Source organism: Rissa tridactyla, chromosome 3 (genome assembly GCF_028500815.1).
Source record: "Rissa tridactyla isolate bRisTri1 chromosome 3, bRisTri1.patW.cur.20221130, whole genome shotgun sequence".
Lineage (NCBI taxonomy): Eukaryota > Metazoa > Chordata > Aves > Charadriiformes > Laridae > Rissa > Rissa tridactyla.
Window position 1 is genome coordinate 81,616,332 of NC_071468.1, and position 14,543 is coordinate 81,630,874.

Genomic DNA, 14,543 nt, shown 5'->3' on the forward strand with positions numbered 1-14,543 from the left:
TTGTTTTACCCATTCTTGTTGAAGACAAAAAATTTTCTTCCAGGCTGACTGCAGAAACCTACTGTATCATTTGTTTTTTTAAAACCTATATGAAAATACAGGAAAAGTACAACAAGAATTTTAGATTTCATCACAACTAAAGATTTCAAAACCAGCATCTGTATATTCCTGACCTTAAGGAAAAAGTCACGAAACTCAGGAAAGAAAAGTCTGCTTTGGACCAAAGAGGTCTTCTTTCATATGTCAGAGAGAGCATGAAGGAAAACAAAAAGACAAACTTTCCTGCATAGCACAAGGCACTAGTCAGTCATTAAGACATTCAAGAGACAGCTTTGAACTTATGAGCTAGAATCAACAGAGCCAATGAGAAGGATGGTTGCTATTGAACTTGTAGCATACGAGACAGCATACTTCCATGGAAGTGGAATTCAGCTGCTAAAGAGAGGGAGAGAAAAATCATCAGAAAACAGCAAGCAGAAAGTAGAAAATTGAAAGTTTGAAATAATTCTGAAATAGATAAAGTATGGCTGTCACAAAGAGGCTACACTAATGCATGATATTAGAAGTCTTATTTGGTTGACATGTAGTTAAAAAACAGCCAAGAAACTATCAGTTCCTTTGAAGTTCGATGTTAAAAGCTCTGTTCGTAATTTGCATATGAGTAATATGACAAATGACAGTCTTTTCCTATATTCCTAAAGAATTTACACATAGCAGTATCTTTAATCTTGCTGTTTAGAAAAATATTTTATGCAAAAGACAGTAAGCATTAAGGCAGGAAAAAGACATGACATCCTAATGAGGAAAGTCAAAATATTAAAACCTGGTATAAAAAACCAGTTTATGTCCCAAGTAAAGCCATGTCTTAAAATAGACATTTGGGTGGGTTTTTTTCAAATTACTGAGGGTAAGCCTGTGCTTTCTTTTCTATTTTAAGGCAAGTTTTCCCATCTCAAATACGCTTGCCTAGGGAAAGCTCTTCAAATTACTTCTCTCCTATTTCTTTTATAACTGCTAATACCAATTGTGACACCATAGCCAAGAGAGACAAAGGTTTTTCAGATAACAAGCTCCCAAACTGTTTAGTGCTTGATAGTTTCAGTAAAGCACCTCTGAATCCACCCAGGAGCTTTCATTAAGTGAAAGGATTAAATCAGCTATTTTGCAAAAACAAATCAGCAGAGTTTATCAGATTTTGTTTCACTGTAAAATCACCCCAAATTCACAATAAACGCAAGAAACATAATTATACCTTAGTAAATGCTATGGCTAATGTAATATCGGACAGCTTCATGTTCTCTTTCACATTTCTCAAAAATAAAAGCACTTCTAAAGGAAGACAAGAACAGGTCAGACCAGGGAAGACACTTCCAGAAGAAGCATGAGATGAATAAAATGCAAATTAATACCTGTCGCGTTGCTGGATAACATTTTTATTCACTGAAATCCTCTATTTCATAATAGGAGTGAACTATGTCACGCAACGGTCCAACAGAGACCTTACTATTTCAGCATTTCTTTTTGCAAATCAAATTTCTTTATAAGATCTTAAGAAGTGTTAAAACCAGCTGTTCTCTCCATGGAGTTTTAAGGGTCAATTTATGAGGGGCACTATGTAGAAAAGTTTGCTTTCCATTACTTACTTTAATATGAAATAAGAAACATTAAGGAAAACTGTAAAAACTATGCCAGTTGAGTGTGCATATTAAAATTTATGAGAAAGTTTCCTAAGCTGATATCAAGCACACTTTTTTAATACAGATTCATGTTATGCCACAGGCAGATATTAAATTAAACCTGGATGAAACTTTGGTAGCAGAACTTTTGCCTATTGGTTAAAAGAACGTTTCGTAAGAAGCAGCTCACAGCACCTGTTCTCTGGATGCACATAGGCATGCATAGGCAACAATCCTAATATAATTTACTCCCATGTACACGAAGAGTAAATCTGACTCTTTGATTAAAATATCACTATGCAAATATGGCCTAAGTGAAATCAGAACTGTGTACGATGCAGACAGCATCTCCTCAAGCCCAAATATTGACATAGTCTCATGTCACAGTCTCTCGTGAGACAGGAGAGATGGGTGAAAAGAAAGTACAGTATGATGTCCTATACTAACGTTACTTGGAACATTCCAAGAAGTCACTTGACTTAAATGAAGATTAATATTGCAATTAGCGACGGTAGTGACTTCTTTAAAATGGCAAAGGAACGCTTTAAGAAAAGATCCAAGACTTACACGTTCAAAAAAACTGATCCAGATTCAGAAGTCACATCACTCCTTATTCCTTCACAGCACACAAGATGCAGCTGGTAAAACCTATGTCATACTTTATTCCTGTGACAGAAGGCTGGGAGGCACATCTCATTTTCCCTGTCACACGAATCCACTGGAGCACCTCACAGGAAAATGCCACTGTTTGGGTCCCTTCTTACAGAGTGCACTTCCTTCTGCCTACTTCTGCAAACTTTGGTTATAAGAAAAGGTGTAAACCTCTTGATAGGGGATCCGAGGCGTACTTTTGGTATGGCACAGCTATACAATCTCATCGCAGCCTCCTGAGAAAGCTGCTAAATGCTAAGCTTTGCGAAAGTTCCTAGAGTAGAACCATGCATGGCTAAGAAAGGTCAGATAGATTGCAGCCAGAGACAAGATCATTGAGGTGGAGACAGCAGCTCAAAGGTTCAAGAAGAGAAACATAGTCATGAAGAAACATAAAATACTAACAAAAATCAGGGAGTCTGAAGATGCCCCTTTACTCCCATAGACACTGCCCAGCACAGACTCAAGGGTGCCGTACAGGGGTGGTAAGCCCTAGCTGTCTGTTGCCTATTGTAATCACCAATAAATAATTGCTTTTGGTGAATATCCTGTTTGCAAAGTGTCTCTGTGCATGGGAAAAATTCCCTGAGCAAGTTCTTGAAGTCTGAGAGTTACACAGGGTGCCAGGCAATTTTGAGGGCTGCATAAATATTTATTTAGCCTATCCCTGTAAGGCTTCAGGCACATAAATGGAGAGGTGAAGCTGGGAAGATAAATCTGGAGTAAGTAGCTCTGTGACGGCTGAGAAGAAACAGGCAGGTGTTCCAAGTGTTTGCAGCAGCCAAGACTGACAGGCGTGAGAAAATGTGTTCCCGGTTTGCCCGTTGTTGTAATGTTGCTCAAAGAAATATTTACCAAGGCAGTATCACTGGTAGGACGGGGCCATATCTCTATGAAAGTCGTGGGCTTTCAGTTATTTAAAACCAGAACCACTTGATTTGTCATGGGCTAATCCATTTACTCATTCTTCACACTCCTTCTGTCGCTCCTTGCTTCCCTTCACATGCAGCCACAAACACCCCAGCCAGAGGAAAAGGTAAAAGCTTTTTAAAAGCTCAGTCTCCTGAGCAGCCCTTCATGTGCCTTTGAGTGTAGTACACTTTGCTGCCTCTTGGGGCAATCCTAACAGCAGTATATTTTGAGCCAATCCAGATGATATATTAATAATTAACAATCAGATAATTTATAATAATTAGTTATATCAATCATAATAATAGTGTCGGTATACTATATTGTGACAATATGCAATACATAGTAATAATGTTAGACCATAAAATGTCAAATATGATAGGTTAAGATATGTCCAGAAGCAGGAAGAAAAAAAGTGAGGAAAAATCCAAGCTCTAAGACACATTTCCCCTCTCCTTGTCCTATGTGCATGACATCAGTATGACCCCATGTTTATGGCTTTGCCAGAAATCACACAAGATGACATGCAATTACCTACAACTTCATCTAGGAGAGCATGCTCCCATGAAATATTTTCTCCTTCAAAGTGTCACCTTGGCTTTTAAGATTGTACCGTGTACTTTGGTGATGGTTGGCCTGATAGATATTGCTCCAGGCATTGTAACAGCAAGTTTGGCAGAAAGGCAAAAAATGAAATGCTGTAATAGGCATGGGTAACAGACATCACATGCATGGTGCCTTGCGCTTTTTGAGAGCTCTGCAGGCTCCATCACTGCCTCCTTAGCCATCTCTCTGTGTCAGAGACACAACTCAGACACTCCCGTTATTGTTTGTTTCAGGTTAAGTATTCTTCAGACTTTTCCCAACAAAATACTCTTTTATTGCTGATGATTACTTTGTCAGATGAGGCACAAGTCTGCCTTTATGTCCCACTCTCTGTTTGAAGTGGAAATTACTTCCTAGCTTCAAGATAGCATGTTTCCCCAAATGCACCAATCATGTTTCATTTCACAAATTTATCATCAGAAAATAGGCAAGATTGAAAATTACATCCAAACTGAAATGACCAGTAGAAACCCACTGCTGCAAAAGAATGGAGATAAAAGCTGCTTGATAAGTATTTAGGGTGAGATTAATTTCTCATTGTCCGGGGAAGAGTAAGTCAGAACACCGGCAGGCTGGAATAAGTTTAAGTTCTATCAGGAATGGAATTTTTCGTAGAATCATAGAATCTTCATTGTTGGAAAGGACCTTTGAGATCATCGAGTCCAACCACACACACACACAAAAAAAACCTAGAATCTCTGCCACTAGAGCATGCCCTGAAGTGCCACATCTAGACGTTTCTTAAATACCTCTGGGGATGGTGACTCAACCACCTCCCTGGGCAGGCTGTTCCAGTGCCTGACCACTCTTTCAGTAAAGTAATTCTTCCTAATATCTAATCTAAATCTCCCCCGCCCTCCCCTCCCCTGGTGGTGTTTTCATTCCATCCACCCTAATGATTTCCTTTTCATCTTTAAGTTCACTAAATGTCTTTTTTTTCCTTTGCCTCGATGAATATTAAAAATGAGAATTAGAAACCCAGCGAAATTATCCTTTATAGTCACCTATCAGTATATGAAAATGTCCAGCAAAATCATTGATCCAGGAAGTGTGAAAAGTCATCTTACAATACTTAGGGAAATACACATATATGCAGGCCAGATTTTAAGGGATCATTAGTCACCTGCCCTACGGTTTTGTGAGAAACCTATGAAAACTCAGCTCTACATCCAGGAAAACAATGTCCACCCCGCAAAGGAGCCAGGATCAGCCAACACCTGGGCAGTGATGGGAACCTCTGGAGCGGGAAGATGTGGATTCAGTACCCATCCCAGGCTAGAGGGCTCGTTTGCACATGCCATTCCTTCCCTTAATGGTCTTCAATGCCCATTAACGCAGTTAGTTTTATTACAACCTACGTTAGCCTGACAACCGCTAGACTGCAGCTGCTATTGAAATGTTACATTCACTGTTGGCCAGTTTTGAGCTGCGCTGGGCCGTGGTTCTTTGAGCAAAGGCAACCTCATCCGTTAAGCCACACGTCTCACGGTGCCTTAAGAGCCTCAGCCTTTTGCATTGCTAACAGCCCTCTCTCTGAAGCTCTGTAGCTGGCTTTCTGCTGGCAGCTCTGCACCCGGTCACCCAAGCTGCCGCAGCAGCCTTTCCCAGAGCCTCTGGGGCAGCTCTTTCCCCTTGTTCCCACGCTGTGGATCTTGCGCTGTTATCCTCAGGCCTTGCACCTGCAAACCCAACCGCGTTGTTTACGGTGGGTTCTCGTGGGAAGTGACTGCCACCAGCGTGGGAATCGCCCCTTCTTCCCCTCCCTTTCCCTACCCTGTGGTCAAAGCTTCTGGTTGAAATTAGTGGACCCAAAAACATGCGTGCCCCAAACTTCACAGTAAGTCAGCGTGCAGCCTCAGCAAAGCATGATCTCAGCAACACCAACAGCATCATAGGCAGGAGCAACTGGTAAGAAGTGAGTCCCGATGAAAACTATGTTGAAACTGTGGAAAAGAGCATTGCAGGGAGAGCCATGCATGGCAATGGAGAAGAGGCCCAGAGATGCATGCTTCTCTGGAGACCCCCTATTGCTTCTCTTCCCAGCTGGCCACTCAGGACAGCTTTACCTTTCCACACTCTCTATTTTCACTTTAATTTTTCCCTTAAAGTAACTATATGCCATCAGCTACAGACCATGGTAATAAATCTCTATGTGTGTGAACCTTTCTTAAAAATCTTTGTGCGATACACAGTTCTTAATGAAAGAGTTAATAAGAAATAACCAATGTTTTGTGGTTAGGTAAGTTAACACAACTTACCTAACCTTTGTTTCAAGCTTAAACAGCTTGAAACAAAAGGGAGATCTCACTGAAACCTCCCTGCCACGGAGAAGCATATGAAAGCATTAAGGTGTTTTTATATCATCCAACTTAGGCACGAGATAAAGTTCAGTCTCTCACTAACAGCAGGCAGCAAGCGTGTATGTCTAAGAGGTGACTCATGGGGTCTATGGAGAGCACAGAAAAGGATGGAAAATCATGTCCTGTCACCTTCCTTGCAGCCTGCGGGAAGAGGGGTGCTTGGTTAGGTGCACTTCTTCCTCCATGTCAGCTACTAATGTCACTTCTCTGTGCTTCCCCAACGCCCTATTTCCATCTTACACACTTTCATTTTCTCACAAAGATTTCCTTCAATTCACAGTTTATTTGCTGATTTTTTTTAAATTTTACTTTTGTAATGCCCATTGTAATTTTCTTCCAATGCCCATTGTAATTTTCTTCCATATTCATTCTTTGGAAACGTCTCTGCTGCCAATTTTAAAAAGAGTTGCACTATTGCTCCCTTACTTTGCATGGAGATGTTGTTTGCACCACTTGAAAAAATGAAAGCAAGCTCAAAGCATACATAGTATGCTTACACGGCAACTAAGAGGTCAAATTTTGTGGAAAGTGGGAGTAATCACAAGTTTTAAGAACTTGAGAAGCCTGTAAATTACTCTCAATTACAGTGATCCTGTAAGCAGTATCAGTGGCAGAAGCTATTTCCATGAAGCCGCCAGTGAAATAGGAGAGGTAGCTGTATTGAGAACGGTAGAAAGCAGTTCCACCATTGCAAATGTAGAGGATTTCTGTTCTTTCTGTCACCATCATAAGGATCGAGAATAACTGCATGAAATTAGACACAGCTTTTTAAGATATCATGTGCCAGAAAAGCCTTTTGTGGTTGTAGCAATAATGGCCATTACTCGAATGTTATTTAGAGAAAAGAACTCGATTGTTGCAAAGCTTGAATGATGAAAGAAATCTCTTTCATACTCATATTCAAGCAAGACTAAAAATAATTTATTATCACATGAAATATGAATATTTCTTGATCTTATGCACTGGTTCCTGATCTTCATTGGCCCAAGGGCAGTAATACCAAGCAACTGAGGTGCCGCAGGCACAACGTTCGGACAGGCTGGTGAACCTCATCTGTGAAAAACAAATACAGGACCCCAAGAAATAGTCCAAGGTCTTGCAGGAAACATGTTGCTGGCACCTACAGACAAGGATCTTCTCATTTGTGTCAGATATTTACATGGTGTTGAATGTGCAAGTATGGCTATGTATTAATACAGATATAGCAAAGGAATGACAGGTATTGAAAGTTACTGCTGTACAATTAACGATATTTCTGGTTATTTACTGATACCAGTACTGGACTAGTTAACCCACAGTCTAATTAAACTTGAGGTTTCAGCCTGGTGAAGACATTCTTAAGCAGCCAGTCACTTACTAAGCTTCTGCCCTCAGCTGCATTGAAGAAACTTCACAGCAGTGTTGCTGGGTTTAGAGGAGTAAATGTAGATGCATACCATGGTATCTGAAAGCAAAATGCACCATTTAATTTGCACGCATTGCAGTTGGTGTTATATACGCCTATCTGGCTTCTTGTGTTTTTAACAATGTAAATCTAGAATAGCTCCACCAAACTCTGTTCCTTTATTTCTAATAATTTAATCATCCTAATAAATGTCTACACCTGTTTTGCTTTCCTGAAATACTTTTAAGAAGGAATTACATGACTATGAAGACTGTTCCTTGCAGGTTTTTATTGTGGTTTTTTCTGCATTTTTTTCACTTGGTCTGTGAACAACATAAGTAGTTCAGCATTGATTGAGAAATAGTTTTTCATTTCTAGCTACAGTATAGCTTGAGAGCGACAGAAAATTAATCTGTAATGGCCCTTCTTCAGAACACACCAAAAATACTACTTTCTGGGGAAAAAAAGTCTTCTACAAGAATGATGTACTTTCTGAATCAGCTTCCTTAATTAGCTGAGCAGTGCTGTGGCAGTCCGCGCACACATTATAACCCTTTAGAAAAAAGATGCCCTCTTAGGCAGTACCAGAAGCTATCTTAACATTCATATTACGCTTGCTTGAACTGCCTTGTTTTGCTGGGCTGTCATTTTTTTCTCCTCTACAAAAACTAAAATTCAGTGAAAATTTCACCAGTATTTAAACATTTCTCTGTTTTATCCTTTCAACTTGTACAAGTTTTAAATACCCTCACATGAAGGTATCAGAAAGGAATTAGGTAGAGAAGTTGATACCAGCCAATCACTAAGAAAATTATTTTCAAGTGTTGTTAAAATTTCTATATAATTTGTCTTTCTCATAGCAGCTAGTAAATCTTTTTCTGTTAATTTCAGAAAAATCATAGTTTTAAAAGATTTCTGTGACCATGTTTCTGTTTTCAGTCTTTTTAAAAGAAACTGAGTCAATCTAAGTCCCACAAGAGAGGTGTCTTTCACTGCTACTACCCAAAATTCTTCCAGCTTTATGCACGAAAAAAAGCATGTATTATATAGTTGAAAGGGGTAAAATTAAATTTTTAATCCATTTTCTAGAGGCTCGTCATAAAAAGAAACATGCCCCAAAGCTTCCTCACCCCTTTTTTTGTGTAAAACTTTGACATTCAGGAGCTTTCATTTGGTTGTATCGCTTGTTATTAATTTAAGAATTATGATAAATGATAAATGGATGAACTGTGTTTTCTCCATAAGTTACATCTCACCTATTTCTCTTCAGCATTATGGTTGCTCACACACCCACCAGCTCCTGCTGCCAGAGGCTGGGTTCTTCCACCCGCCCTTTTCCCTGTCATAGGGAGCGAGTTGGTGGACATGGGGCCAAGGCAGAAGCATAAGCCTCCAATCACCCACAATCTGGGTAGCAATGGATACAGCTGCCACTAGCAGGGCTAGGACCTCAGTGGCAGACCTCTCATCACATATCAGAGGGGATCATAACTGATCATGTCCTTAAGCTGACAGCTATGTGACAAGAATCATCCCTCTGCTGGGGTCTCCACTAGGAGACCCCGCTGATGAGAGCTGTATCTGCAGCAGCTTGCCCGTGGAGCACCAAAGTGAGGTCAGTCGATGCAGGTTTCTGGTTGTCTCATGTGGTTATATCACTTCTAAGCCATCACAGGGCCGTGCTGCAGTGCCCCTCAAACGGCTTTACAGAGTGCAGTGAGTTCGACAGCCATGAAACAGTACCAAGACCCAGGGCAATGGGAATTTTCAGCCTCCATTACATACTGTCTGCACCCAGTACATTTTGGCCAGGCCTATGATGGTCCCAGTATGCCAGATTCTGTGTGTGCAAAGAATGGAAAGAAAAAGGAAGAAATTAATTGTCAGCTTTGTTTACCTTTGTTGAATTTATTCTAAAATGATCTGACATTCTTCCCAAACAAGTTGCTAAGCTGTGAATCAGTGTTAGTAGGTAGTCTGTTCTCATCTGGAAATGCAAAAGCGTACCAAATGCAGTGGACTTTTTACCTACCCTACTCACTCCTGAAAAAAATAGAGGGAAAACACACCCTCCTTTAACTTCCCCTTCTTTTTATATGTTAATTGTTCCATTTAATATTCTGCTTTTGGCTCAAAGGTTGACCGCTTTAATCCATTTTGATCTAATAGATTAAAGTTCACCCCAACCTTTTGCAAAACATGAAGGTCATGAAAGAGAAGTTGAATTTGTTTTGTATCATAAGCCGCTGCTAACTGAAGGTTATTTTTAAGGTAGTGAACACTTTCAGTTGTATCTTCAGTTATGGGGAGACTAAACATTTAAATTATAACTATAACTTGAGCACTCCTAGAGCTAAAATATGTCAAAAAGTTCTATTTTTTTAAAAATAAGTCTTGTCTGCACTAAATTATCTCCAGTCCTTTTCCAGAACTAACTTCATCTCAGATTTTGTCTCTACTTGCTTCTTGTATGTCTGAGTTTTTAAATTCTGTCTCCTATATGCTAATCCACTAAAATTTATTAAAAACTCTTATCATATTAATTAAATAATATTGTGACCAAAAGCACGATCAGCTATAGCAATACTTGTTGAATGTTAAGGGAATTGCTTGAATAAAAGCCATTCTGGCATGTTGTACTAGACGACTTTTTAAAAATGCAGTTTTCTTACCTTGCCATGGCTATTCTTAGAATTTTCATTTTGCAATCAAAAATATTAAACTAAATATTTTATCTTTGTTCTATTATATTGCTGGTATCTGCTTTTACAGGTACCTCGCTCTTGTCCAGCCATTTCGTCTAACCCACCTGAGAACAAGATCAAAGACAATTCGAGTCAACTTATGTTTATGGGTAGCATCACTTATTCTGATGTTCCCTGTGTGGGTCTACTCAAAAGTAATAAAGTTCAAAGATGGTTTGGAAAGTTGTGCTTTTGATCTAACCTCACCTGGTGATGTTCTCTGGTAAGCTTTCAAAGCTTGGGGGATCTTGTCTTAAGCTGCTGTTGAGGATGCCACCCATTTTGTCTTTGACATGCCTGGCCGGCAGGCAGGAAGGCAGATGGATGGATGGATGGAAGGAAGGAAGGAAGGAAGGAAGGAAGGAATCGAATTCAAGCTACAGCTGAGCCTTGTATCATTCAAGTCATTGCATCTCAGATTGTATTGGTAACACAGAGGCAGTCCCAGCGCGATGATATTCAGCAAGACAGCTCCCACATAGCAAACATAACTGAAAGATTTCTGTTTCTCCTTATCTTCTCTTGCTGCATTTAGGTAACTGTTGTTCACAAATGGGATCTCATTGCCCTTTCTGACCTGGCAGACTGTCATGTTTGGAAGATATAGATCACAGAAGAGATTAAACACTCCTCATAATTGCATATGTGACTTTCCAGTATCTCATGGCCAAGCAGATTCCTGCCTATTTGTTAAATTCAAGCTAGTTTGTTGAGTGATGACTAGCAAGGGACATAAGAGAAAATTTTTAAAACCTTAAGCAACAGATAGCAAATTTTGGCTGATGCTGGGTGGTTTTATATTAGCATGTTGTTTGGATAAGGAAAGAATTTTTGGAGTGAGTATCTGAATTGTCTCTAATTACCACACTTGAATTCACATTATTCAGCAGCCTCAGCACACATGATCTGTATGCTTTTCAGGTGAAATCAGACTGGAAAAAGTGCTCCGGAAACTCAGTGAATGGACTCCAAACCACTGTTGTGTATTCAGGCCGCAATCCACAGTATCTAGTTAGAGAAAATCCAAAGTTAAACCCCCTAACATGAGTATAATGTGTCATGTCCCAAGCACCACGTACTTCATTCTACAGATTTTCCCTACTCATTTGTACTACATGTTAATGTAGACAAAGCCTAAAAGAATGTATTTGAGCATTTTTTGTTCCAGCACCTTTCCCCTCTCCCCTCTTGCAATTAAATTGCAACCAGATATTTAATGGAATTAATTCTAACTCCAGAGCACCAGAAAAAGAGAGGAAAATATGAAAGAGTACAGAAGTTAAATATTTTTAATGCCAGCAAAGCTTGATGAAATCCACTGCTGAAGATTTAAGATATTAGTAAAAACAAGCCCTGAAGTATGACCGATTATTTTCAAGAACTTTTGAAAGACATGACACCCCCAATAACCTGAAAGAAATCAGAGAAAATAGGAGAAAACCAGAGCTGAAAGGATTTGGGGAATTCAGTCTAGTCCATCCTCTCTCAGATGGCATGAACAATTGTCAGAGGCTCGTTTCATTCCACATTACAGGCTTTAACACAGAGAAGTATGAAGACAAGTAACAGGAGACTCTGGTAGATAGAGTTAAAAGCAATGAACTTCAATGACCATAAAGTTTAACAAATTATTAAACTCTCAATCTGTAAAGTGGTAAGAAAAACTCTATGTCTGTTTCTCAGGAACAAATTATAACAAAACAACCTAACTTTCTTCCTTGATGGAAGTTCTCCAGTTGATAAAGAATAACTAGAAACAAAGTAATTTAAATTGTAACAAAATACCAGCAAACCAACTAGGAAATATGGTGTAGATTAGATTAGACTAACGATGCAAGAATAATTGAAAAAACTGTGCTCAGAAGACGGTCATCACTGGTTTACTATCAGAGTAGCAAAATGTCAGTGGACTGAGCAGACTGCATCCTCCAAAAATGCTTGTAAGAATTTTTACTTATTATACAGGCCCTGGAAAAAGTGCAAACATACAGAATTTAGAATGCAAAGTGGTATAATTTGTAGTTGTCTTCTTGCAGTCAACAGTATTCCTAGAATTGCCTAATGCAGACTTTAATACCTGAAAGTACTTGGAGTTGTAGGTACTTGCTGCTACATAAAACAGGCTCCATCCACCTCTAATCAAGAACCGCAAATCAGAGACCACGTTATGAAAAATTTTTAATATTTTTTTTACATTTATGAGATCGCCTTTGTGTAATCACGTTGTTTGTTCTTTTTTCATTTTTCTTGACAGGTATACACTTTATCTTACTATGACGACTTTCTTTTTTCCTTTACCACTGATACTTATTTGCTATATTTTAATTTTATGTTACACGTGGGAGATGTATCAGCAAAACAAGAAAGCAGGAAGGTAAAGTATTATTCATGTTTCCTCCTATTTCACATGCTCTGCTCAGACTGCAAAGGTTTTATAAGTAACAAGCCAAAAGGAACAGTCCTAAAACAACACTTAGGTATTACATCATGTAACTTTCAGTGCTTCAAACTGCATTAGGTTCCCAGGAAACAGACTAGGGACGGGACTCAGGGGAGGGAGCAAGATAATCCAGTTAGAAGGAAACATTGTGGAGAAAGTTTTGGCTGAAGTCCTCAGTCAACAAAAAGGCAGAACCCAACCCTGTGCTTCTGGCTGCAGGAGAGCACCTGTCCATTCAGGTTTTGTGGGTCCAAGCTCTCGGTTCAGGGATTAGGAAGCCCTGGGAGAAGGTGGGTGCCAGGTCTGGTACCACCTGCCGTGTCCCAGGGAGCTGCAGGCTGGGTGCCTCCAGGCTGCATTTCCCCTCTGGTAGGAAGGGGACTCCAGGCCCCACAAGGATCCCTAGCTGCTGTTCACAGCCTGGGAAAGTCTAGGCAAGAAACGAAAACTGACACATGAAACAAATGAAATACAATTTCCCGGTTTCCGTGACAGCAGCTCCTGGTCAGCATGTTTTAGTTCTAGGACTATGTGCTTTGGATTTTTCTATGAAAAAAGAAATTGGTTTCCATTTTAGTGTGGTTTTTAATTCCTCAGGCAGGAGAGTCATTTGCTTCTTTTCTCTAAATCTCCATTAAGCTCATAATAATAATGTTTTAACTGGATATTTCTTTTCCAGTTGTTAGCAAAAAAAATGTAGTTGTGTATGAAAAGGGATGCAAAGCTATATAGCTCCCATGTTGAAAAAGAGTAAGCGTTTTAAATTAAAATAATTGTCAGTATTTCATCAAATACACGTAAACATTTCACAGTGGCTCCTGTATGTGTGTAGCACAGGATCAAACTCAACCTAAGCAGAAGAAACAATAATGTGCAAACAACAAAAAAATGAAATTGCTGAGAGACGGCCTTTGCTCGCACTGTAGGTGAATTTGGTCTCAAATAACTGCAATTCATTAGCACACTCAATCCATGCCATCATTTTCCCACCTTGACTTCCCATGCTAGGGATCCTTCCTTGTTTTGCAGTTACACCACCCGTATCCCCAGGCAGAGAGTCATGAGGCTCACTAAGATGGTGCTTGCTCTGGTCAGCGTGTTTGTGGTAAGCGCTGCCCCGTTCCATGTGATCCAGCTCATGAATCTTCAGGTTTCTCAGCCGACCCTGACCTTCTATGTGAGCTACTACGTCTCCATCTGCTTCAGCTACGCTGGCAGCAGCATTAATCCCTTTCTCTACATCCTGCTTAGTGGGAACTTCCAGAAGCGTCTCCAGCGGTGCACAAACACGGAAGTCAGGATGGCAGAACGGGATGTCAACATCATCGAAAACGCCCTCAAGTCAAGTTTCTGAAAGGAGGGCCTTCTCCCAACAAAAACGCATTATCCATGTGTACATTTTATCGGTTGCAATAGATGGGTCTGATTTTACTTCCTTCATGAAAGTGTAACTCAGAAGTGGCTTTGTTGCTGGAATTGCACAAATGTCAAGCTGCTGTAAGACGAGGATTTGCACCGCTGTTTGAAAGGTTAGAGCTCCTAGAGGAGGGATTCTCTGCAAAAATATTCTTTGTTACTGTGTCATTGCTTTTTTTTTTTATGATGATTTGTACATAGATGAAACAAATGTATAGAGGTAAAAGCGGATTTTAAAAAACTATTCCTCTAGTAGTAAGAAGATAGAATGACTGTGGCAAGCATTTGGGATCTGACGCTGTGCGTGAAGTCATGGAAACTATAAGTTAATGACCAAAAGAGACTTAGTTACTGATG

The 14,543-nt window shown here is 39.7% G+C and overlaps 1 protein-coding gene across 1 annotated transcript in view; it reads left to right on the top strand.

Moving 5' to 3' along the window:
• The window catches only part of MCHR2 (melanin concentrating hormone receptor 2), a 32,366-nt gene extending 18,242 nt beyond the window's left edge, over nucleotides 1-14,124 (top strand). The window contains exons 4-6 of the mRNA XM_054196483.1: nucleotides 10,359-10,553; nucleotides 12,585-12,704; nucleotides 13,800-14,124. Coding sequence (XP_054052458.1) covers nucleotides 10,359-10,553; nucleotides 12,585-12,704; nucleotides 13,800-14,124 — 640 coding nt within the window. The remainder of the gene's footprint in view (nucleotides 1-10,358; nucleotides 10,554-12,584; nucleotides 12,705-13,799) is intronic.
• Nucleotides 14,125-14,543: the final 419 nt, after the last annotated feature.